Source organism: Danio rerio, chromosome 6 (genome assembly GCF_049306965.1).
Source record: "Danio rerio strain Tuebingen ecotype United States chromosome 6, GRCz12tu, whole genome shotgun sequence".
NCBI lineage: Eukaryota > Metazoa > Chordata > Actinopteri > Cypriniformes > Danionidae > Danio > Danio rerio.
This window is the reverse complement of record NC_133181.1, coordinates 9,619,998-9,647,518: the sequence shown is the minus strand read 5'-3', so window position 1 is coordinate 9,647,518 and position 27,521 is coordinate 9,619,998. Positions and strand designations below refer to the sequence as shown.

The 27,521-nt window shown below is 34.0% G+C and overlaps 2 protein-coding genes, 1 non-coding gene and 1 pseudogene across 5 annotated transcripts in view; 2 read left to right on the top strand and 2 right to left on the bottom strand.

The window, feature by feature from the left end:
* The first annotated feature begins 2,268 nt into the window (after window positions 1-2,268).
* Window positions 2,269-11,888, top strand: nabp1b (nucleic acid binding protein 1b). Of its 3 annotated transcripts, none has more exons than XM_073953246.1 (6): window positions 2,269-2,522; window positions 3,967-4,105; window positions 4,929-5,000; window positions 5,077-5,164; window positions 5,243-5,309; window positions 11,556-11,888. In XM_073953246.1, exons 4-6 carry the CDS (start codon window positions 5,084-5,086, stop codon window positions 11,744-11,746), a joined length of 339 nt encoding a protein of 112 aa, XP_073809347.1. In that variant the 5' UTR covers window positions 2,269-2,522; window positions 3,967-4,105; window positions 4,929-5,000; window positions 5,077-5,083; the 3' UTR covers window positions 11,747-11,888.
* On the top strand, window positions 3,102-3,183 carry trnas-cga (transfer RNA serine (anticodon CGA)). The gene has a single exon. It is a non-coding gene; the product is annotated as a tRNA-Ser (tRNA).
* A 6,537-nt stretch (window positions 11,889-18,425) lies between the features above and the next one.
* On the bottom strand, window positions 18,426-19,448 carry LOC137495920 (uncharacterized; annotated as a pseudogene).
* A 5,458-nt stretch (window positions 19,449-24,906) lies between these two features.
* The window catches only part of usp40 (ubiquitin specific peptidase 40), a 33,343-nt gene continuing 30,728 nt past the window's right edge, over window positions 24,907-27,521 (bottom strand). Inside the window, exon 31 of the mRNA XM_001921318.9 lies at window positions 24,907-26,922. Coding sequence (XP_001921353.3) covers window positions 26,808-26,922 — 115 coding nt within the window. The 3' untranslated portion in view covers window positions 24,907-26,807. The remainder of the gene's footprint in view (window positions 26,923-27,521) is intronic.

Genomic DNA, 27,521 nt, shown 5'->3' with positions numbered 1-27,521 from the left:
CATTTTCTTGTCAGTCTTGTTCTTTTGGAATTGTTTGTAGCCTCTTCAAAGCAGTTTGTCTCATTTTTCTTTTTGTAAAAGAGCAGTTCCAGCGTTATCTATGTGAACATTTGCAGTAAAAAGTCTAAACATAAATTCACAGAGAAAGCATAATGTTCACCTTATATTGTAATATATGTTTATATTTTCCAAAACAACTAACCCCAGAGTTATGGAATCAGAAAAATATCAATCTGTTAAAAAAACTGAATTATATTTTAAATTAGGAAAATAAACATGCATTATGGATGTGACCAAAAAAGTTAGTGAGTTTACAGTCTACGACATACTTTGTAGAAATTCTGGGAATTAAACTGCACAAGCCAAAAGCAATAATGCTAACCAAAAGGATAAGAGTTAGCTCTCTATAGAACAAAAATGACAGATTTAGTTTTATTTTACATGTTTGCATTTATGAGGAAAAAGCTTCGCAATAGATGTGACAGCTCTCTGTTATGGATGTGACGGATGTGAAATTGGCACTTGTGTAATTGGACTTTGGTAAATTGAATATAAATGTATGAAAACATTGACAGAAACATTTTTGTGCATTTTTTAAGTACTGTAAAATAGGGCTGTGCAATTAATCAAAATCCGATTTCAGCTTCTAACGATTATGAAAAACCATTAATCGAGATAAACGATTATTGCATCATATACTGCACTTTTCCAGTTGTACAGGTGTTGCTCTTAAATGCGCGCACACACAGTCAGAAGCATGCAGTCAGCATTCGGTCTCATTCGCACACTGAGACAGCAGAGCGCACGCATCTCATCTTTACGTGAGCGCTTTAATGTACAAATAGGTGTCAAAACGCAGTGTTTAATGATTATTCATATTAACCCTCATTTGTGTAATAAACAAACGAGTTGAGAATCAAAAGAAAAACGTGAACGAGAAACCATTAAAGTGACAGCGCGCAATTCCTGCTGCCGCCTGTTTTTATCATTAATCAAACAAAATGAGAAAATTCCTCACTGCTCTGGACTTTTGTAGCTAAAGTGTTTTTCTTACAGTGAAGATGCTTAAAGCACAGTTTGTTTCATTTTTATTCTATTGTATTTATTTCTCTTTCCTTTGCAGGGTGGAAAATAACTGTGTATATATGCAGTTGAAGTCTCAACTGAATATTAGCAACCCTCTTCCTCCCCAATTTCTGTTTAATGGAAAGAAGATTTCTGAACATAATAGTTTTAATAACTCATTTCTAATAACTGATTTATTTTAACTTTGCTATGATGACAGCACATAATAGTTGACTAGATATTTTTCAAAATACAAGAATTCATATTCAAAGTGTGATTTCAAGGCTTAATTAGGGTAATTAGGCAAGTCATTGTATAACAGTAGTTTCTTCTGCAGACAATCAAAAAATATATTGCTTAAAGGGGTTTATATTATAGACCTTAAAATGGGTTTCAAAATATTTAAACCTGCTTTTATTCTAGACAAAATAAAACAAATAAGCTTTTCTCCAGAAGAAAAAACATTAGAGGAAATACTGTTAAAATTTCTTGCTCTGTTAAAGATCATTTGGGAAATATTTATTTTTTTAAAAATCTCAGGAGCGCTAATAATTTTGACTTCAACTGATAATCGTTTTGAATAATCGTGATTACAATTATGACCAAAATAATCGTGATTATAATTTTTTGCAAAAATCAACCAGCCCTACTGTAAAATACTTGCATGTACAAAAAAAACGTAGAAATGGTTTCACTGTTTTTTTGAGGCCTGAATTGTTTTCATGGCATGGTTGACATTTGCATGCAATTGTTCATAATCCCTCAGACAGAAGTAACTGTAACATGACAGAAAGTGTCTTATCTATGAGCTAGACTTTGATTTTAAGGTAAATAACTTTTGAGTTACAAGCTTTAATGTTGTTAGAAGTAGAATAGACTGAACTTGACAGGAGTTAAATGAAGTTAAGCATTTCGCTACACTCCAAAACTCTTGTATTTATATAAAAAAGGATAAATACTTTGATAAAAATGTTTTTAGTTTACCAATTTCATAGACTTTTTTATGTTTGTCCATGTGACAAGATTCCAAATACCTTTTGTACCCCTTTTAACCTAATAATTTAACATTGTATTGGCATGTTCACAGTTCTGTAATCAATTGATGATCACAAAGACATACAGGCAAACAATGCCCTAAAATATTTCTGATTTCTGTATTAAGTTTTGCAATGATTAAAATAATTATTATATTTTAATAAAAACATAGTGCTTTAATTAACAACAGGTTGGGGAACCGTTGCTAGTAGGCTATTCACTACGCTGATAGTAAGAAACCGAAGGCCTATTTGTCTTCCTCTTCATTTTAATAACCTTAAATCATGTCAAATTAGTTATACTCCTCAAGTGAAGCAAACGTAAAACATAAACTACAATGTATTACCTAAATTAATAACAACTAACTTACGTGTAACGTTCATTTGAATCCACCGAAGAATAATGTCAACCGTCAACAGTTTGTAAGTAATCTAAGTTACCCAATACTGCAGAAACAATGACAAACCTGAAATGTCGAGGTAATGAGGAATTCTCAACTTATACATTCATTGGCATCTGCATTATCTGTCTTAATTTGTTTTTATCAACTAATTTTTGCCAACAACTGTATAAACTCTCGTACCCAAAATGAAGAGTTGGTTTTAAAACTGGTTGCACAATTCTTCATGCTTTAGCGCCACCTGGTGTCGTGTTGAATCAATTTAAACAGCACAATATATAGATTTATATATTAGCGAAATAAATACTTCAATCCATCTTAAAAACTCAAAAACTAAACGCTAAGAATATTTTCTTTGGTTATACTGTCGAACATCGCGCTTCTACTTTCCAATTTTTGTAATCTGCCTGTTTGTTTTAAATGAAGCCATATTATGAGGCTTCCTAAATACGATTAAAAAACATCCAGCTTTTACATTTTTAACATAAAATAACCCAAACATACAAAGAAACTGGCTCTATCGCGTAAAATAATCGCGTAATAATCACACCTGATGGATGTAGAGGTAGATAAACTGTTTTTTGCAGGCAGATATGAACCAGTCACGGTGGCCGAGAGGTTAAGGCGTTGGACTCGAAATCCAATGGGGTTTCCCCGCACAGGTTCGAATCCTGTTCGTGACGATGTTTAATTTTGATTAGCAAACAACCACACTTTCAAATTACGTTTTAAATCACGCATTCGTGAATAAACTGATGTCACGGAGTATCTGGGCCACTATTTCTACAGCATTTCAAGGATTACAGAGGTGCGGCTCGGTTAAAAAAATTCTGCAAGGCAGAAGCGTCACCTAATCTGGCAATTTTAGATCAAGCAAAGCAGTGCTGTAATCAATTACATGCGAGGCACAATCAGTCAATAAGTGGCAGGCAGTTTGCGTTTGATCGAATTTGAGTAGGATTTTCTTAGTGTTTTTTCTTTTCTAGTTTTTTTTACAATGGCAAATTCACCAAACGACAATGCGTTCTTGATTAAAGACCTTAAAGCTGGATTAAAAAATATTAATTTGGTTTTCATCGTCCTGGAAACTGGTAAGTTTGTTGGGAAACTGTTTCTCTACTAGCCCACCTTTATTAAAAGTGTGCTCACAAACACACAATCAGCATTTAAGTCGACAAATAAGATTCATCTTTATAAATCATGACACTTTATATATCATACGAACCTTTTTTCCGTACTGATAAACGAAAAACAGATTAAATTAGCTTACTTGTGAATAAGTCATTAGAGTTGGGTTTGTTCTGAGAATCGGTTGAACTGATTCATAAGTTCAGAACAAATCGTTCAAGAATTTGAATCAAAGTCCCTTCGCTTTTATGTTTATGCAAGCAGCAATATTCAGAATATAAAGTATATTAAAGAATTCTTGTATTTTACGTGTGTTCCAATGTAACAAAATGTGTCAGGTCGTGTGTCTAAAACAAAGGACGGACACGAAGTGCGTTCCTGTAAAGTAGCTGACAGGACCGGAAGTATCACCATATCAGTGTGGGACGAGGTGGGCAGCCTGATTCAAACCGGAGACATCATTCGACTCACTCGAGGGTAAGTACAGTTCATTACTGATGAGGATGGTGATAATAACATTATTAATAATACCAGTTCTTATAGTCAAATCCACGCGTCTTTCTTTCTATTTAAATTAAATTAGCAAATTTAAAAACACATCAATGTAAAAATGTTGGTGAAGTGTTTGAATAGTCTCTTTTTAAATCTTTATTTAGACTTTAGAGTTGCTGTTTTACAGATTTAGAGTTGCTGTTGATTTTTCATGTCATAAGCAAACTGATAATATACATTTTTTTTCCAAATAAAGGGGGTTGTAAGTGTGTGGTAAATTTGTTTCTAATCAGTAATTGTTTTGTTAGTATTTTTTGTGTGAATTTATTATTTTTGTTTTTGTAAAATGTTGTGTTAAAGGGGGTTTTAAAGGCCAAAGTCTTTCTTTCATTCTTTAATTTCTTTTTTCTTTCTATTAATATGTTAATGGAAACAGCATATTTATAGCTAAACATTTCTATCTACAACTCTTTACTGCACTGTTAGACAAATCATCTTTAGAATTAGACCGGAGTAATATTATTTATTATTATTATTAATATTTACTACCAGTTTGCTTTATTGATTAATGCTGTCCACTGGATGGCGCCATTTACTAAGGTTTGACCATAGACTGTACAATAATGTGGCTTATGTAAATTAAAAACGGTAGTAGTATTAATAGTGATAATAACAGTAATAATAAAAGGGAGATAATTGACACCATAATACATTTGAATACATGTTTTGATCGTTATTATAAGGCTCCAATTTGGTAAAAGTAAATGTATAAAACACAAGAAAATAATCCTGTGTATATATTTTTCAGATATGCGTCTCTCTTTAAAGGCTGTCTTACGCTGTATATTGGAAGAACAGGAGACCTCCAGAAGATCGGAGAGTAGGTCATCTCAGCTGACTTATTTAATGCAAGGGGAAATGACAGCAGTAACCGTTCCTTTTTGCGTCTATTAAAGGTTCTGCATGATTTTCTCTGAGACTCCAAATTTCAGTGAGCCCAACCCAGAGGTGCTGGCTAAAATAAACCAAATAAACAACACCCATGTGAGTGCAAAAATACTGCTCAAATTGCACCAACAGTAAGAGGAACACAGAATGAGTGTGTGTTTTATCTCCTAACAGGTAAAAACAGAGGCTCACGGCAGCAATCCTTCTCTAGTGAATCCCGTGCCACCTGCTGGACCTACAGGTTTACATTTTTAAAGCTTATTGTTTGACATTGGCCATTTTTAATCAAAATCGTGTGTTGTGGACTTACATGTTGCTATCACTGATTAAGTCAGGGGCCACCAAACTTATTCCTGGAGGGCCGGTGTCCTGCAGATATTAGCTCCAACCCTAAACAAACACACCTGAACAAGCTAATCAAGATCTTACTAGCTATACTTGAAACATCCAGGTGTGTTGAGGCAAGTTGGAACTAAACCCTGCAGGGACACCAGCCCTCAAGGACTGAGATTAGTGACCCCTGGATTAAGTGGATAGCTTGAAATAATTTAAAATAAGACAAAAGATTTAAAATACTTGCCTACATTCTACCATTGGTTCCTTATTAATGTATAGAACATGAATTATTTCCAGACTGTCTCTATAAACACCCCATGCCCTGTTGTGTAAAGATACATGTTTTTAAGATTCTTGTCCTTGCAATATTTTGCACTTTTATATGTGGCTTGACAGTAAAGAGCTAACATATGACAAAAAAAAGTTTAGTTTACCTGTTGAGAAGAAAAACTGCAAATTTTAGATGGATGGATGGATGGATGAATGGATAAATGAATAGATTCACTTACACTTCACATTCATAGATTTGCCAGAGACTTTTACAAGATCCTTCCTTCCTTTCTTCCTTCCTTCCTTCCTTCCTTCCTTCCTTCCTTCCATCCTTCTTTCTTTCTTTCTTTCTTTCTTTCTTTCTTTCTGTCTTTCTTTTTTTCCGAGTCAATGCAAAAAACACACATATAGCTTACAGTGCACATTTGGAGAATTCTAATTATTCATCCATTCTGTTTACTTTTTTAACACACTACATAAACAATTTTAACTTTAAGGATAAATATTTCAGTACTGAAACCCATTAAAATGTTAAATTTATTCTATTAATTTGAGAAACAACAAAACAAACATTTTATTAGTATAAACATAATTAAAAATGATCATTATTAATAATAATTTGTTTATCGTTTTGCAAAGAAAGTAAAAAATTGCATTATGTAAACAAACTAAATTTAACTTTTAAGGTAAAAATACAAAAAATATAAGGAATTTTGTTAGTTATGATCAATTCGGAAATATTTTATATACAGTTGAAGTCAGAATTATCAGCTCCCCTGAATTATTAGCTCCCCTGTATATTTCTCCCCAATTTCTGTTTAATAGAAAGATTTTTACAATACATTTCTAATAAGTTATTTATTTTATCTTGGTCATGATGACAGTAAATAATATCTTACTAGATATTTTTTAAGATACTAGTATTCAGCTTGAAGTGACAATTAAAGGCTTAACCAGGTTAGTTAGGTTAACTAGGCAGGATAGGGTAATAGGGCAAGTTATTGTATAACGATGGTTCGTTCTGTATAGTCGGAAAAAAAGTAGCTTAAAGGGGCTAATAATTTTGTCTTTAAAATGGTGTTTAAAAAATTGAAAACTGCTTTTATTCTTGCCGAAAAAAAACGAATAAGACTTTATCTAGAAGAAGAAAATATTATCAGACATACAGACATTCCCTTACTCTGTTGAAAAATATTTAAAAAAGAAAAATAAATTCAAAGGGGGACTAATAATTCTAACTTCAACTGTGTATATGGACATACATGTTGCATATATACATGTTTCTGGCATATATATGGACATGTATGTGCTATACATGTAGGGGACATATTTGTTTCTGACATTTTTGTGGACATGTTTCTGACATATATGCAGTGGTTGAAAGAGTACTGAAAAATCATACTCAAGTAAAAGTACCATTACTTGCCTAAAAATGTAGTGCAAGTAGAGTAAAAGTATCTGTTGTGAATATTACTCAAAGTATGAGTAAAAAGTAGCCCTTTTAAAAGTACTTAAGAGTCGTGAGTATTACACTCTTAAAAGCTGATGCGTTTACATGTAATTTGTGGATGTGTGTAAACGAAACATTCTGTAGTGCATTTAGTTATTGCCCAGCAGGCACACAACGTCATAAGACATTAATATTCAGTTAGATTTAAGTGGTGGTGATGTCAGCTGACCAAAATTCAACATCTAACCAGCGTCTAAGGACCATGTCATTTTGATGTCCAATAATGATGTTGATATTTGGTCAATTAGGTTGTTAGAAAGTGACCAAAATCCAACTTTGACCCAACATCTAAAACCAACAACATATTGATGTCAAATACTGACATTTATTCATCTGGTATGGCAAACAAAATCCAACATCTGATATATGTCAAGAGTGGTAACGTCCACACAACGTCAAGCTGTAACATCATTAGACGTTGATATTTGGTTAGTTTTAGGTTGAAAGTTGGACATTGACGTTGGCCTGACATTGAGTTCTGACCTTAACCTAATTTTCAATGGCGTCAAGTTGACGACTTGAGCCTGCTGGGTGTTTAAGGCTATTTCGGTCACCATACAGTGAACATCTGTCATCTTGTCATCAATGACATGCATATAAACAGTCTCTGGGTCAACGCATGTAAAGACTTTGGACATCTTCTTGGACGCTTTAAATACTTCCAAACAACCATGTCTTCATTATGATGCGATTTACCCTTTATGTGTGATTTGATTGGACTTGCAGGACTGAATTTTCTAATCCCCATAGACATGAAAAAAATATATATATGTGACCCCTTTTTTTTTACATATGTGACATATGTTCCTGACATATATGTGACATATGTTCCTGACATATATGTGACATATGTTCCTGACATATATGTGACATATGTTCCTGACATATATGTTGCTGACATATATGTGACAAATATGTTGCTGACATATATGTGACGTATATGTTCCTGACATATATGTGACGTATATGTTCCTTACATATATGTGACGTTTATGTTCCTGAGTCCTGACATATATGTGACGTATATGTTCCTTACATATATGTGACGTATATGTTCCTGACATATTTGTGACGTATATGTTCCTGACATATATGTGACGTATATGTTCCTGACATATATGTGACATATATGTTCCCTACATATATGTGACGTATATGTTGATGACATATATGTGACGTATATGTTGCTGACATATATGTGACGTGTATGTTGCTGGCATATATGTGACGTATATGTTGCTGACATATATGTGACGTATATGTTGCTGGCATATATGTGACGTATATGTTGCTGACCTATATGTGACGTATATGTTGCTGACCTATATGTGACGTATATGTTGCTGACCTATATGTGACATATATGTTGCTGACCTATATGTGACATATGTTGCTGACCTATATGTGACATATGTTGCTGACTTATATGTGGCATATATGTTCCTGATATATATGTGACATATATGTTCCTGACATATATGTGACATATATGTTCCTGACATATATGTGACATATATGTTCCTGACATATATGTGACATATATGTTCCTGACATATATGTGACATATATGTTCCTGACATATATGTTGCTGACCTATATGTGACATATATGTTGCTGACCTATATGTGACATATATGTTGCTGACCTATATGTGACATATATGTTGCTGACCTATATGTGACATATATGTTGCTGACCTATATGTGACATATATGTTGCTGACCTATATGTGACATATATGTTCCTGACCTATAAGTGACATATATGTTCCTGACCTATATGTGACATATATGTTCCTGACCTATATGTGACATTTATGTTGCTGACCTATATGTGACATATATGTTGCTGACCTATATGTGACATATATGTTGCTGACCTATATGTGACATATATGTTGCTGACCTATATGTGACATATATGTTGCTGACATATATGTTCCTGACATATATGTGACATATGTTGCTGACATATATGTGACATATATGTCCCTGACCTATATGTGACATATATGTTCCTGACCTATATGTGACATATATGTTCCTGACATATATGTGACATATATGTTCCTGACATATATGTGACATTTATGTTGCTGACCTATATGTGACATATGTTGCTGACCTATATGTGACATATGTTGCTGACTTATATGTGGCATATATGTTCCTGATATATATGTGACATATATGTTCCTGACATATATGTGACATATATGTTCCTGACATATATGTGACATATGTTGCTGACATATATGTGACATATATGTTCCTGACCTATATGTGACATATATGTTCCTGACCTATATGTGACATATATGTTCCTGACATATATGTGACATATATGTTCCTGACATATATGTGACATTTATGTTGCTGACCTATATGTGACATATATGTTGCTGACCTATATGTGACATATATGTTGCTGACCTATATGTGACATATATGTTGCTGACCTATATGTGACATATATGTTGCTGACCTATATGTGACATATATGTTGCTGACCTATATGTGACATATATGTTGCTGACCTATATGTGACATATATGTTGCTGACCTATATGTGACATATATGTTGCTGACCTATATGTGACATATATGTTGCTGACCTATAAGTGACATATATGTTCCTGACCTATAAGTGACATATATGTTCCTGACCTATATGTGACATATATGTTGCTGACATATATGTGACATATATGTTGCTGACATATATGTGACATATATGTTCCTGACATATATGTGACATATATGTTCCTGACATATATGTGACATATATGTTCCTGACATATATGTGACATATATGTTCCTGACATATATGTGACATATATGTTCCTGACATATATGTGACATATATGTTCCTGACATATATGTTGCTGACAAATATGTTGCTGACATATATGTGACATATGTTGCTGGCATATATGTGACATATATGTTCCTGACATATATGTGACATTTATGTTGCTGACCTATATGTGACATACATGTTGCTGACCTATATGTGACATACATGTTGCTGACCTACATGTGACATACATGTTGCTGACCTATATGTGACATATATGTTGCTGACCTATATGTGACATACATGTTGCTGACCTATATGTGACATATATGTTGCTGACCTATATGTGACATATATGTTGCTGACCTATATGTGACATATATGTTGCTGACCTATATGTGACATACATGTTGCTGACCTATATGTGACATATGTTGCTGACCTATATGTGACATACATGTTGCTGACCTATATGTGACATATATGTTGCTGACTTATATGTGACATATATGTTGCTGACCTATATGTGACATATATGTTGCTGACATATATGTGACATATATGTTGCTGACCTATATGTGACATATATGTTCCTGACATATATGTGACATATATGTTGCTGACATATATGTGACATATATGTTGCTGACATATATGTGACATTTATGTTGCTGACATATATGTGACATATATGTTGCTGACCTATATGTGACATATATGTTCCTGACATATATGTGACATATATGTTGCTGACATATATGTGACATATATGTTGCTGACATATATGTGACATATATGTTGCTGACATATATGTGACATATATGTTGCTGACATATATGTGACATTTATGTTGCTGACCTATGTGACATATATGTTGCTGACCTATATGTGACATATATGTTGCTGACCTATATGTGACATATATGTTGCTGACCTATATGTGACATATATGTTGCTGACCTATATGTGACATATATGTTGCTGACCTATATGTGACATATATGTTGCTGACCTATATGTGACATATATGTTGCTGACCTATATGTGACATATATGTTGCTGACAAATGTTTCTGACATGAATGTGACATACATGTTGCTGACATATATGTGACATGTATGTTTCTGCCATGCATGTTTCTGGCATATATGTGACACATTTTTCTGACATATATGTGACATAAATGGACATATACTTTTGTTCCTAACGAAAACTGGTTTTATTCTAGCCAAAACAAAACAAATAAGACTTTTTTCCAGAAAAAAAAGGAAATACTGTAAAAACTTCCTTACTCTGTTAAACATTATTTTGGAAATATAAAAAAATAATAATAATAAAAATCACATGAGGGCTAATAATTTTGACTTCAATTATAAGTACAATACATAAGCACAATGTATATTTATAGGAAGTTTTGATTTGTTGCATTTACTTCTGGAAAGATTATGACATGCACCAGAGAAAACTACACATAAAACAAAACAAACCTCTCTCTTAGAAAGCTCTCTCTGTCTAAATAGTTGTTTCTTGTCCAGAATTAATTGTAATATGGACCCTACTATCGTTCTCTCGCAGTGAACGGCCAGGCTGTGTATTCCTTTTCTGCTGGCTCCAGAGAGGGCTCTTTTGGTTCAGGTGGCCGTCATCTGAACCGCAGCCATTGGAACAGTGGCAGTGCTTTTTCGGCTTCAGGAGGAGGACAGGGCCCAAAACCTCCCGTCTCCGTCACCAATGGACGCGACCCTCGCCGTGTGCTGAAGAGATGAAGAGCAGTCTATATTGTACTTATTTTTCTATTTTTTTTTATTCACAGCTGAACTTTTGATTGGTGGTTGAATAAAGTGTGTTAACAATTCTTTGATTTATGGATTGATAAAACTTTGCTGAATAAAGATATGGACGAATAAAGTAACGCAGAATTATTGTCATGACATTTTTGCTCTTTTAAGGGTTGGACAATTGGATTATGTAAATATTAAGGTAGAGAGAGTTTGCTTATGGTGTAAAAAATAGATATGTGTGCACTTTCACAGTCTGAAATAAAGAGCCACAATATGGCAAAGAGGGCTTTTAAATATAGTGTGCTAAAAATGTTATGCCCAACTTCTGGTGATCTTTTAAATAGGATGCTAAAGTGAGAGTGAGTAGATGGATATGCAGATTCAAAATCAAAGTTATCACACTAATGATTGAAATAACTGAAATTCTAAAACATAGCATACAATGTTTATATATATATATAAAATGAAATAAAATGAAATAATATTTGAGGAGAGTGTGAAATAGCAGTGACATTGTATGTATGTTTTAGTAGCCTATTCATAATTCATAAGTGATTTTGCTTTATGCTTACTGTTATTTTAACTAATGCTTTTTTTATTTCATATACCAGGGTTGCTGTAAATTCGTTAATAATAAAGGCACGCTTAAATGACTTCTATTTCATTTCACTTTATTTAAATATCATTTTAGTGTTTTTTTTTTTTGTGTGTGTGTCTTTGTCATCATAAAAGTAACACATTCTGTAAACTAGCCCATATATGTAAATATTTAGCTTAAATATAGCCTAGCCATAAATAGTTTCGTTTTTAAAATGAGCAAAATCATCGATCTTTGGCCTTAATTGGGACCACAAACGGTTTCTGGGAAAAGCTATATTATTTCTTCTCAAGAGCATTTCTCACTTTAGTATTGCCAAATGTCTAGCAGTGATACAGGTAGCTAGAAAACCGCAATCACCGAAAAATGTTGTTTTTTTTGTCTGCACTTCCTAACTTATATTTCTTCTCTCTGGTACTAACATCAATTTGTCGTTTTTCTATTCTGCTTTTTCTTTTATTTTTTAAATACCTGTGTTCAGTCTTAAAGACATGCGAAGTATCTCTATGTATGCCAATACATATAATTTGCGTACAGTTAGAGGCACATAGTATCTATTTTTTATTTTTTGCTTTGTTTTGCACTGGCTGTGGATACAAACGTCTATCATATGATTAAATGTAAACGTAATTACAAGAATTAATGAATGAAAAAAAAGTGCAATGAATATTATGTTATCAATGGGCTATACTCACCCGCATGACGCGTCCACACCTACGACCTTCGTTCGTCTTCGAAACACAAACAAAAATTTATTTGAAATCCTTCACCCTCCATAGACAAAATAGACGACATGGTTATTATCAGTGGAACATTATGAAGCTACGAGAATACGTTTGTAGGCACATAAAACTAAAATACTGACTTTATTTAACAGTTTCTTTCTTTTCCTGTCAGAGAAAGCGCGGGAATCCAGGGGTAGGTCTAAGGTACTGGACAGTTCTTGCGAATGCGCGTCCTATTTGTATTTGTTTTTCCTACTTTGGATCTTAATGATTACAGGTTTCTAACATTTTTCAAAGTATCTTCTTTTTTGTTCAACAGAAAAAGGAAACTCATTTGAGAGTAAGTAAATGGGGATTCATTTTAGGGTAAACCATTGACTACCATAGTATTTGTTTTTCCTACTATTAATGTTAATGGTTACAGGTTTCCAAAATTTTTCAAAATATCTTCTTTTGTGTTTAACAGAAAAAGAAAACTCATTTTAGACCAAGTAAATGGTGATTCATTTTTTTATTTTGGGGTGAAGCATTGACTTCCATAGTATTTGTTTTTCCAACTATATATGTCAATAGCTCCTGATTTCCAACATTTTTCAAAATATCTTCCTTTGTGTTCTGGTTTGACAAATAAATGTGTAAATTACAAATTTAGAAGAAAAAAAAATTGGTGAACTATTCATTTAAACGGAATCACTGAAGATAAAAACAAAGAACAGAAAACAAAAAGAAACATGCAATTTATTCACACACACAACCTTAGATTAAATCAATTGTTTAATAAAAAATGGTATCTTACCTGGTAGATCACAGTCTCTGTGAAAGTTTAATCAGATCAAGCTCTGAATGCCAAATCCTTTCAGAAAACATCTGCTTCGACTGGTATCTGAATAACCAGCAAACAGAGCCGTGGAGTTTTTAAAAAATGTGTGTGTTTTAACAAAGACTTCATATAACCAAAATCCAACTGTTGTTATTATACCACAAGCAAAAGCAATGGAAAACTACTGCCTTACCACATCATCCAGTGATTTAAAAACCTTGAAATGAAGACATTCTCTTATCTCTTACCCACAAAAGTAAATACTTCTTTTTGAAACCACATGTTCATAAGACTATATCAATAAGGAAAGACAAATGTTATTAACAAAACTAATAACTAATAATCAAATCAAACAGTGGTGATGTTGTTAAACCCCAAAAACAGATAATAGCATTAAGCAAATTCTATAAGCGATGTTAATTGTCACCTTATAAATAACCTAAATCGCTCTCTCTGAGTCTGAGATAAGATGACAGCTGTGTTTAAGTTTCTTTGGGTCTCATTCCCACGCAGCTATCATGTTTATCAAGTTGAAAAAACTGAAACAAAAGGAGGACGAACTTAACATAATTGCTAATACAGCATATGCATACTTACAGTAATTATATTCATTCATTTATTTGATTTTCAGCTAAGTCCCTTTATTAATCAAGGGTTGCCACAGTGGAATGAACCGGCAACTTATCTAGCATATGTTTTAAACAGTTGATGCCTTGCAGCCTAGCACTGGGAAACACCAATACACTCTTGCATTCACACCCACACGTGCACTACGGACAATTTAGCTCATTCTATTCACCTATAGCGCATGTCTTTGGACTGTGGGGGAAACCGGAGCACCTGGAGGAAAACTCACGTCAACACGAGGTGAACATGCAAACTCCACACAGAAATGCCAACTGACCCAGCCAAGGCTTAAACCAGCAACCATCTTGCTGTGAGGCGATCATGCTACCCACTGCACCATGGCACTGTTAATTTAATAGTTTTTACAAATTTCAGTGTATTGAACTTAATTACGTAAGTTTAAACACCTTAGGAATTGTGTTGTTTCAGCTCATTTTAAATTAATAGTTTGAATAAGACCCATTTTTTAATTTTTTTTATTCTATGACTGACTATTTTTCATTCTTTGAATCTTGCCCATGTTTTGGTTTACAATGACCACCCCAATACATTTATATATATTGTTATATTATTTAGCAGCTATTTCTTGTTGTGCTTCTTTGATGTTAAAAAATGCTCCTTCAGTCAAAAGTTACATTTTTTCATTGTCATCTAGCATAACAAATTCTAGCGGAGTCTAGATAGTGCTTGGGCTTCTGACTCTGTGGTCAAACATGAAAAGGGCCAAAATGGCCACAGAGTTTTTTTTATTTTTTTATTTTTGTTGCATAACAACAATAGCGTATATGCCGAGCTAGTGTTTTTCCCATACTGATAAACTTCCGGTGACCTGTTATTGTGAGTTTTTTCCCATTTTATCCAGTTCCTTTTACAGCATTGATGTTGTAATGTCATTAAAATACATTCGGTTAAATAAACTTTGGCATTAATTTAGTTGCTCAAGCGTATAACGATACAAAAAGCCATTTACTGGCACATCAGAATCGGCAGGCAAGCGCAGAAGCTCCATTGAATATACTGGGGTAAAATAAATGCTCATATTATAAAGACATGGCGGGGGGAAATGTAATTTAATGCAGTGCTTCTTGTACAATCTGAGACCCACTTTAAATCGGATATGACTCAGCCAGTGGAGATCACTGATTTTTAAAGAAAAGAGCCTTTAAACACACCGGTTTTTGCATTGGCATACAGTTCGCCGGAAGCGCTTAACCCAGGTTACTGGCAAATTAAAAGTCCTATTAGCATGCTTCGGCATATGCCCTATATAGCATACAAAAATGAGGAATACAATGCTTACATTTTTTTCCACATAAAAGAAACAAATCAGAAGAAAAAAACAAAAACAAATATTTTAAAATAAAATTACAGTGGATATAGAAATGACAAAAATTTGCATAGGATTCCAAAATTGCATACATTCTAATTGCTTTTTTTATTTTTTTGTGTCTTTTAGGGTATCGATATAATGCTTAAGATCAATTTTGATCAAATAAATAATAGGTTTACTATTAGACCATTTTAGTTTGTGTATACATGGTACTTCTCAAATATTATCATTAAATTAATAAACAAATTTTGCTACCAAGTTTTGTTATTATTATCGTATATCCATAAAATTTCTTTACAAGAAAACAGATTTTTTAATTTTGTAAGGTTAAATATAAGACATTCAACATCAAACCAATACATTTGGGTATATGTGCATTCAAAAAACGTGTTTTATCAATTCCTCCTCTAATTCACAAAAAGAGCACATAGATTCCATGTCTCTAAAAAAAAAATTTTAACAACTTTTTTCACTTGATAAATTAAATGTTTTAGTTTATATGTCACAAATGGCCAAGTGGACTGACTCACATTAGCACCTGATTATGTTGGGGGAAAAAAGGGATCTACTGTACACTCGACTAGACTTCATCTGACCAGCACATATCCAACAAGTGCAAACTGTTTTTGCTTTGTTATATAAATCAGGCAATACATGTTTTGAATCCTTTCACCAATTTAAGCTGGTACTTTGTTATGCAGAACCTCAGAATTAAAACTGAAACTAAGTAACTAAAACTTAATAGCCCTAAGTTTTTACTATGTAGAGTTTTATATGTACAATGACACTTTAAACTCTTCAGATAAGAGATGTGATATCACTTCAGTCAGAGGAAAGTAATGCGTTTTCTGAACACACAACATGAACTTTGGAAGACAATGAACATTTCACCATGGTTAATGTGTTTCAGGGAAAGTACTGGTTTTCCCATTCAGCATATGAGTACCAAAGTTATTATAGTATATTGTGTTTATATATATATATATATATATATATATATATATATATATATATATATATATATATATATATATATATATATATATATATATATATATATATATATTTAGTTTCAGATTTAGTAGTTTAGCAGTGTTAACAGAACACACCCAGTGTCAACCAGAGCATTTCCACAGCTCAAATTAATTATTGTACAAATATCTCAATAATAAAAATAAAATAATTATTTCATCAGACACTGAATCCAAAACCATACAAATGCAACAAATAAAAAATAATGATTTCAGACAAACATCTTCATATAAATATATTACATTAAATGTAGTGAAACATGGCTACTTTACATTTTTTAGCCAGAGCGGAGAATATAAGACACATTTTATGTTCATAAATGTTTTTGATTTGATTTGAATATTATCATGCTTTTGACTGATATGTTTGTCATTAAAAGAGCATGTTTTTCCCTAAACAGACGCAGGTCCAATTTTCCACCACATAATTAGTGCTTATGAGTTATGAAAATGATTATTTATTTTTTCTAATTATTATCTGATTACAGTAAGTTTTTCAGTTCGTATTTGTTTTTAACCATAGTTTGAGTCTTTAACTTTTTTTAGTTTTTACTAAAAGAACCTTGCTGTGTACAAAACTGTAAAGATCAGATCACAGTTTCACTTTATCTGCTGCATGCGTTTCTTGTAAATCAACAGATATTTTGGATTCAGACAGCAAATGTACAATGTGTGTTCATGAGATATCCTCAAGAAATCAAATGCACTGGGGTATTTTAACTAAACTGCTGCTTTATTGGGAAAATGTATTACAACTTTAATAAGTAATTCCAGAGAAAGAAAGAAAAACGTCTGTGAGATGAGACTCTTTTTACATTTTTATTAACATGCAAGACAAATGTTTCATCATAAGCAGTTAGTTCCAATGCATAAAAACAATAAAAACATGTGTTTATGTTTAAAGTGTAAGACAGAAAAAAGCAGAGTAAAAATAGTAATCAGATGTAAGCTAGTAATAGGCTTTATAATTTTACTGGAAAATTCATAAAGAAAAGGAAACTGATAACTTGTAAAAGAGCCCAGGAAATTAGCAGTATATTGCCAATCTGACATGCCAATGCTATCTCATGCCAATTCAGAACTTTTTTTAAATTTAATGGCTAATTCGTATGAATTTGTACGATCTCATTCATTCGTACATTTTAGAATGATTTGCTCATCGCCCAATGGCCCAAGTGACTGTTGGGTTTAAGGGGTTTGGTGCCATGCCTCCTTTTAAAAATCGTACATGTTCGAACACACTTTTTTGAATTCGTACGATTAGCCACTAAACTGACAAAATGTAAAATAGTTTGTCCTTTGAAGGACACCCGCTTGGTAAAACATATGCTGGATAAATTGGCAGTTCATTCCGCTGTGGTGACCCCTGATTAATAAACCTATTAACTCGAAAAGAAAATAAATAAATGAATGTTCAAACCACTTAAGTCCAAACACAAATCGATTGTGTGAAACCCAGCATTTTTTACAATGTGAGATTAGGCTGGACATGCTGACAATTATTAAGTATTTATTCATGTTTATTTAGTTCAAATTCAAAAATAATTTTTATTAATTATTTTGCTTCATCTTAAAGAATAAACACATTAATCATTCTAACAAAGATGTGCCTATACAAATCAACAATCACACATATCATTGTGCTGATGGAGCCAGTTAGCTGGTTCTGATTCTTCTCACACCTCTTTCAGCAGAATCCCATAGGGACGAATGGACTTTTCCACAATCTCCTTCTCTTGCTGGGCAGAAGTGCCATCAGGAACTGGAATCAGCCAATAGTCTTTTCTGTCACATATCTTCCTCATCTTTGGGTTGATCCTGTTCTGCATTATGACTGTATCTCTTCCCGGTCTTCTTGGATGTGAACTCTCTGCTGTATCCAGAAGCCTGATCGATGTCATATGTCGAGTAGATTCCTCTTCCGTACAGATCTCCAGATCCTGCTTTATAATGCGTTTTGACGATTCCTCTTGCACCTTCAGCAGAGGTTCCGTGATAAGACACAGGCCACTCGCCGGCCACCGAGTAACTCCTCAATCCATCCGTCCCCAGCCAAGAGTTTCCATCTGGATACTTGTTCAGGACTTTCAGAGCAATGCGGTACCATCCACATGGCCGAATATACGGCTCATTGCCTCTCATGCAAACTGACTTGTCTCTTGAATGTGTAAAGTCATAATCAAAGCGCGGTGCGAAGAATTCATCCATGTCTACAAACATCTCTGTGTGTACATCAGAGTTGAATCCTGCTGCTGACGCTGAATCTGATTCTGTTGACAGCCCATTGAAATACTTGCTCAACGCTACCGGCAAAAAATTCCAAATATTGAGTTCCAAAGTATCAGACTTTCCTTTGAGTCCACTGGAAGGTTTTACATGAGTTTCCAGAAGGGCAGACAGCGCCTCCAGAACAAGTTCTCTGTCCACTGTAGACATGATGCTCATTTGCCTCAACAAAATGGAAAAGTAGTTCTTTCAGCGCGTTCACACTGATGTAGAATCTTGAAGAGCTTTCGTTTTCCTATAAACAAGTACAGTCATGGCATATTGGGTGTGGTAACTCTGTGTTGTATAAGAGATACCTGCAGGGTTCAACATTATAAATTCCTTTAGTTTCACTTTTGTAATGACTTTGGTACTGATTATCTGCTAACATGCTTATCGTTTGAAAATGGATGTAAATTAAACCAAACGACATCTGTTTAGGATCCTCCTTGGAAACGCACACACAAAAGCACAAATATAGCTGTATATATGGTTTGCTGGGACTCTCCATAGATGTACAGTTTTATGCAAAAGTTTGGCCAACCCTGATAATTTTCATAATTGCAAGCCATAGCCTGCTGGCCATTCAAATCAGAAAATGTATTTATATACATGTTATACCCCAAGGAAAAAGCAACATTTCAGTTCTGATATAACAGTTATTTAAATCAACAGATGCAATACAATTTGAGTCTTAACAAAAACAGACTGGTGCAAAGATTTGAGCACCCCAACAGAATAATGACATCAATCTTTTGTACAGCCACCTTTTGCTGAAGTAACAGCCTTCTTATAGTGAAGGATGTCCCTGAATTCTTGCTGAAGGCATTTTGGGCCATTCTTCCTTGCAAAATTTCTCCAATTCATTCAGGTTTGATGGGTTCAGAGCATGAACGGCCCTTTCAAATCAACCATAAGATTTCTGATGATGTTCAAGTCTGGGGACTGGGATGGGCATTCTAGCAAATTGCAACATGTCTGACCATGAATTTCTTGGTCGGTGTGAAATTGTGCTTTGGGCAGAGATGTATAAAGTACTAGAGACCCAGACTTAAGTAAAAGTACAAGTGCTTTATCAAAAAATTGACTTGAGTAGAAGTTGAAGTGCTCTTTAAGCACCATACTTAAGTGGATGTACTGAAGTAACATTTTTTTGTGCTTAAGTATTGCAAGTAGTTTATTTTAAAACTTACTTAAATACTGAAAGTAAAAGTCCAAGTATTGTGTAATGTAATTATTAAAGAAAGCAGTCAAATGACATCATATTGTTTTGTTTATATTAAATATCTTTTTTGGGGCACGTGATTAAGCAGAACGAAAAGAAACATGGCTTACGATACTGTGCTGTGCCGCCTTCATTGTAGTAAGAGCGTTATTTACTCGCCCTCACCTACTTCGCCATAGTGTTCTACTGCAACATCTCGTATAGGAGATATATGACGTCAGTACATAATAACTGGTTATAATCTATTACTGAACAGATATCAATAATTTTGACACCCCTAGTAACGAGTAACAATGCAGCACATAAAAAAAAATCTATCAGAGTAGAAGTATTAAACTCATCGAAAATATGTACTAAAGTAAAAAAAAAAAAAACAATACTCCAGTGAAGTACAGATACTGCCTTTTAGTATCCAAGTACAGTAGTGAAGTAGTTCTACTTTGTTACTATACATCTCTGGCTTTGGGTTATTGTCTGGCTGAAACATTAAACCCTGCCATAACTTCTTGACTGCCTTGACGCCTCTTGACTGATTTCTGAACATTGTTCTTCAATGAACAATCTGCTGACACAGGTTGAAATCCATGCGACGTGTAACTCTGACAAGGTTTCCAGTACCTGTGCTTGCCACGTATCCATACAGCATGATGGACCCTGCACCATATTTTACAGTAGGAAGCATGTTCTTGTCCTGGAATGCTGTGTTCTTCCATCATGCAAAGCACCTGTGGTTGTGGCATCTGTCCATAGTATATTTTTCCAAAATGATTCAGGCTTGTCCAGTTGAGCTTTTGCATAACTCGAACAGCTCTTCTAGTTGGCAACATGCAGAAAAGGCTTTTCTGCGTCATCTTCCCTTGAGCTGCTCTTTGTAAAGAGTGCGTTGAGAACGATGTGGAACGATGTACAATGACATTATCAGCAGCAAGATGTTCCTGGAGCTCTTTCGAGGTGGTCTGTTGTTTGTCTGTGACCATTCTTCGCCATTACCTTTCAAATATTTTTCTTGGTCTAGCATTTTTCCTGCACAAGAACTGTTCCTGTGACCTTCCATTTTCTTACTATATTTCTGACTGTGGAGACTTTAAACCTTTGTGATAGCTTTTTGTATTGTTGGTGAATTATCCTAGTTTTTAGGTCATTAGGAAGTTCTTTTGAGGTTCCCATGTTGCTACTTTCAGATTCGTAATAAGGAGAAGCACAACTAGCAATCAGCTATCTTATCTAACCCGCTCTTTAAGATCTCAAAACTCAGAGTTTCTGGTAGTATCTAAAGCCGCTTTTCCACTATCGTGCTGAATCGTTCTTTAAACAGAACTGTTCCATTCCGTGCCAAACCGGGCCAGACAGCACGGATACGGTTTCATTTTCCACTGTCGTGCTGCGACAAAGCTCTTTAAAACATTACACAAAACGCATCAGTAGTTGCCTTGGTAACGCAATGTAAACGGCTCCCTTTGTTCAATTAAAGTTAAATAAGAGCCGAAACTATTTATTTATTTATTTTTCAAAAAAGCAAAAGCATGTGACTAAACACTGTTATGCCGCTCTATCAAATAGGGGTGCTAAATGTGCACCCTTATTTATTTATATGTTGCGCAGCTCTGGCTAAATTTTATTTGGAGGGAAAATTACCAAAATGTAACGTGATGATTAAAAATAATTGGAGGGGAAATAAATAATATTTAAAATCTCTGAACATAACAGAAAAATAAACAATGATAAGACAACAATAATAGTGCATTTGCATTATAGTGGCAGAAATATAATTTTGGACAGGCCTTGTCAAAGGTGAGCGGGCACTTTCACTAATAAAAACACAGCACATAAATTATTTCATTTTTAACAATTAATTAAATTACACTGCGTATTTATATCAAAAGTTGATAATGATATAAAATATACTACATTTTGATGGTAAAATGAAACCATTTAAGCGATGGCTGTTATTTGTTTTACTATTCAAACATTAAATAACGAATGCAGCAAGTGAAAAAAACGAATATGAAACAACACATATATTGCAGGATTTAAAGCATATAAAGCACTAAAATGCTGCTTTATTATCTTTTTATTTTGATCATTTTATTTTTATTTTTATAATTATTTTTGTGTTCATTATTAACTAACAAGCTGTAGGCGAAATATTGCTAGACGTTTTAGAAAATATTTGCGTAGCTATATTAAAGATCACCACAAAAAAAAAAAAAAAAAAAACACAGAAACATGTTACATGCCTCATAAATGTCATATAACTTATGTATAACTGAATCATATAATTGCCTATAGCTGAAATGATGAAAATTGCTCATTTTATTTTTATAAAACATTTGTCAAAACGTATTGATATTTTTTGAGTAAAAGCAATACTGACATTTAAGAATCCATATTTATTTAATTCATTCATTCTTTTGACTTGTTTAGTCTTCTAGTGCATATGCTATAGGCTAATATAAATCATACAACAGTACCTTGGACAGTTACAGTGCCGCTCCGTAAAGCTTTCAAGCAAAGTCTTTTGGACGGCCGACATTACAACACGAACACGCCATCCTTCAGGTGGTCTCGCCGGTATTAACAAGCTGTCCTGGCTTTGAATTAAAAAGTGCAATTATTTCCTCGTTGTTTAAAGAGTCTGCAAGTTCATGTTTCATGGGTGATGTTGTTGTGGAATTTGGACATCGACGATGCAAAGCGTGACTTTATTCGCTTTATTCGATGCGCAGCAGGAAAAAAAAGTCAGCAGCGCAAGTCGCTGGCATGTCTCTCCTGGATCAGAGCGAGTTTTGTGCTGTGAAATACAGCGCTGCGTGCAATAAACTCACTTTCAGGCAGGCGAAGTAGGTCTGTATTCAAGTCAATAAAATAATAACTTTAATGAATAAAATATCTTCGTAAGAATGTGATAAGTTATTCACTTCTCTGCCAGAGACTGCTCTATGGTTTTAAAACCCTTTTCAAACTGTATCGTTTAGACCTGGATCATTATTTTATATTAAATGCACTGTAGTTTATTGAGGATGTCTGATGACTAGCGCGCTTCTGCTGAGCCAGCTGTGGTAGCTTAGCAACCGAGTCGCGACGTCACCACACAGAATCTGTCAGCACAGTTCAGCACGGTTGTCTAACCGTGCCGAGAATTCCGGGCCGAGAACGGTTTGTAATCGTGCCGCGCCGTTCCAGGCTCAGTGGAGAAACAACCGTAACCGTACTGAAGTGTTCTTAGAACGGTTTGGCACGATAGTGGAAAAGCAGCTTAAAATAACCAAGTCTTCTCAAGGAGGTCAAGCCATCTCATTTATGCTTTCTAAGTTCTGCAATAGTCTTCCTGATAATGTCTGAGGCTCAGACATACTCACTTAGTTCAAAACTAGATTAGAGACCTATCTTTTTAGTAAATCATACACGCAATGCATTACAAAACATTGATTTTAGCACCACCTGTAACACCATCATCCCCCAACACTTGGTGAATAAATTACAGCAATGGGCATCAGCACCCCAACTATACAACTGGTTATTAGATTTTCTTACAGAAAACAGACATCAAGTTTAGGCAGAGGCCATGAACACTGGGGTCCTCCAGGGATGTGTGCCGAGTCCACTGCCGTTCACACGGACGACTCATGACTTTTGTGCTAGAACTATATTATCAAGTTTGCAGATGATACAACAGTGGTAGGGCCTAATCAGCAACGATGATGAGTCTGCAGTAAGGTGATGCATCAACTAGTGTGACATCAATAAACTACAACTCAATGTCAAAACAAGAGAAAGAATTGTGAACTAACCAATACAGACTGCTTACTCTATTTAAGTTCCTGCAAAGGTAGTTTTTATTTGATTTTGTGTACACGCCTGCAATGGCTGAAAATATATTGTCAAGACTAAAAAAATATATACAGGTGTCCAAATGCGACAGCTGAAACCGATGTCTTGCATACGTCTGTGTGTATTGATTCTCGAAGCACTGACTACAGCTGCAGTCCACTCTTTGTAAATCTACATCACATTTTTGAATGGGAGTTGTTTCAGAATTCTCTCCAGGGTGCAGTTATCCCTATTGCTTTAACACTTTTTTTCTACCACATCTTTTCCTTTGCCTCTCTATAACTGTGCTTGGACACAGAGCTCTGTAAACAGCCAGCCTCTTTTGCAATGACCTTTTGGTCGTCTTTTGGACAACTGTCAAGCTGTCTTCCCCATGATTGTGTAGCCTACAGAACTAGACTGAGAAATCAATTACAGGTCTTTGCAGGTGTTTTGAGTTATTAGCTTATTAGAGTGTGGCACCAGGTGTCTTCAGTACTAAACTTTTTCACAATATTCTCATTTTCTGAAATACTGAATTTGGGGTTGTCATTAGTTGTCATCAAAATCTTAAGAAATAAACAAAAGAAATATATCAGTCTGTGTTAAATGAGTGTATACATTATACAAGTTTCACTTCTTAAATGGAATTAGTGAAATCAACTATGGCCAGTATGACCAGCACCTGTATCTAAAACAAAAACAACTAAATTGTTCCAGTTAGCACTTTGCCATTTACTTTAGCCACAAGGATACAGAAGACACTGTATTGTTGATATTGGTACCTTCCAAATGGTGGATTTCTTGTATACTTGTTTAATGAACAGAAAATCTGATTGCAAAAAAATTACTAAATTAAAATTACTACATATGTAACAATGCTTATTTAACATGTTGTCATTTTTAAAAACAGTACTACTTAACAAGGCAAACAATGGTCACACTTTATTTTGATGGTCCGTTTGTTGAATTCAAGCTACATTTCATCTACATGCCAACTAATTCTCATTAGATTTTAACAGTCATTAGACTGTTAAAGTTGGGGTTAGAGTTGACATGTACTTGCAAAGTTTCTTATAGTCAGTTAAATGCCTGTTGAAGAAGCAGTATCAACAGATATTAAGCAGACAGTCTACTAATACTCAAATGGACCATCAAAATAAAGTGTTAGCCAAACAATATTTAACAAAACATGCAACTCATTACATAAAGAGAACGGGTTCTTAAAGAACTACTGTTTTTGTACTCGGAACCATTTCAGATTAAATCAATCCCTATTTTTTTTCTCATTGAAACACAACAACAAAAGTGATCTACATCCCTGATTACCACATCTCTCATTCAGAAGAGTATTTTCATTAATCTTGTTTCTACATGTACAACAACTAAATTTTCAATAAAAGGCTGAGGGTTTTTTGGTTACAGTCCAATGCATTATTTCTGCATACACAGCTGATGGCAGTGGGAGAGGATACAGAGGTCCGACAGTTTTAAAGTTTCTATAAACTATTAGCACATTTACCATTCATCCAAACACATTTCATAAACTTAATAAGAAAAAAGTACTGAAACACTGGATAGCTTGACATGAAAACTAACCTGAATTGATTACTGGACAGTGAGAAATTAATTATTTTTGGAAAATATATGCTTTTACCGTGATTTATTGACTAAAGATAAAAAGCAAGAGTTGAAGTTAAAGAAACTTCATGAGTAATTGAAGATTTTCACAAAAACAAGCACCATAAATGTATATAAAAAAAGAGCGATATCACAATAAGCTATTTTGAGAAATACTGTGAGAAAAAGGCCAAAATGTAAATATATTTTCATTGATAATCTGAAGTAAATCTTGCTCCTATTTAAGTCCAGGGCTAAAAATCAATTGCATACAATAAATGGCAACTTTGACACATTCTAAAAACATGCCGGGTTTCATTAACCCAACATTGGGTTAAATATGGACAAATCCAACCACTTAAATTTTAACTTTTTTAAAAAATCTTTAAATGACATTACTTTAACCCAACTGTTAAGTTTGTCCATATTTGACCTAACAATGGGTTAATACAACCCAGCTTTTTTTCACCAAAACATACACAAATAAAATGGGATCAGTGTGATTTGGAATGACATAAGGGTGAGTAAACGATCAGAGTTTTATTTTTTTGAGTGAATGAACCTTTATAAATGATAAATAATTGCACATAATCTGTGTAAACCATTTCCCATACAGTATCATGATGATTTTGTAAAAATAAAAAAGCTTAGAATATAAGAGTTGCACACAACACATCACATCCATCCCTAAAAGAAAAATCTCTCTGAATTGAGGCAGAAAAATCCATTGGCAGAGGCTGAAGCTGACCTCTCAGTCTTAAAGAGATCTGCTCCAGGAGTTAATTGCATATAATTGACAAGGAAAAAGCTTCAAGATAATCTCAATGATTGGAGACATATTCCCACTTGAAGTTCAGTTTTAGATTATTGTCCCATAGAATCTGATTTGTTCAGAGGGTGGGTCTCTGGCTCTGCGTCTTCAGTTCGACCTTCTGAGACTCGGAGAGCATATTCTGTATGGCAGCAGAATAGCAGCAGGCGGCCCTAAGTGTGGGTTACCTGAACATTCCCACGTTGATCGATAAGGCCACCTCGGGTTTACGGTTTTTAGCAGAGCCCGTCTTCTTGGACCCGGTGTCTAGTGAAGATTCTCCAGTGACAGTGCTACCCCTAGTGGACATCATTATCAGTGAGTTATTGATATATATATATATATATATATATATATATATATATATATATATATATATATATATATATATACAGTCTTAATCAGTCTAATTAGCTATTTTATTAATATAATATTTTTCATTAGATTTTTTATGTTAATAGGTATTTATAGGTTTCAGAGATGATCAAAATCCCCCAAAAAAAGCTACTAAAAATCTTGTCAAAACATTTCATATGACTTCAGTGGTTTAACTATATCACCATTACAGTAAGCAGCATAAACGCAAACCGGCATCTTATGCAAAAAAACATTGCCAAACAAAATTGTTTAGAGTTCCTTATTGCACACTATTGTTCTTGGAGTGTTCTTTTTCTGAACTTTCATGTCTTTGGACCATTGTGGTTTATAAAACAGGGGTGCCCAAACTTTTTTTTTTAGAAAGGGCCAAAAACCAAACATGATTGAGGGCTGTGGGCCGAAGTTAAATATACCAAGTGTATTACATTAAATTTGACATTGATCATTTTCTACTTTATTTGCTAATATGTAAAAATAACTAGAAATGTTGCTTTAAAACATTTAAATTAATGATGCAGTA

What these genes read in the sequence shown, in the direction of transcription:
- nabp1b (XM_073953244.1), top strand. Translation starts at nt 2,558, where the DNA reads ATGACAAACCTGAAATGTCGAG. An exon ending in ATCATTCGACTCACTCGAGG is followed by an intron (nt 4,106 to 4,928) that starts GTAAGTACAGTT and finishes TATATTTTTCAG; the next exon opens with ATATGCGTCTCTCTTTAAAG. An exon ending in GCCACCTGCTGGACCTACAG is followed by an intron (nt 5,310 to 11,555) that starts GTTTACATTTTT and finishes GTTCTCTCGCAG; the next exon opens with TGAACGGCCAGGCTGTGTAT.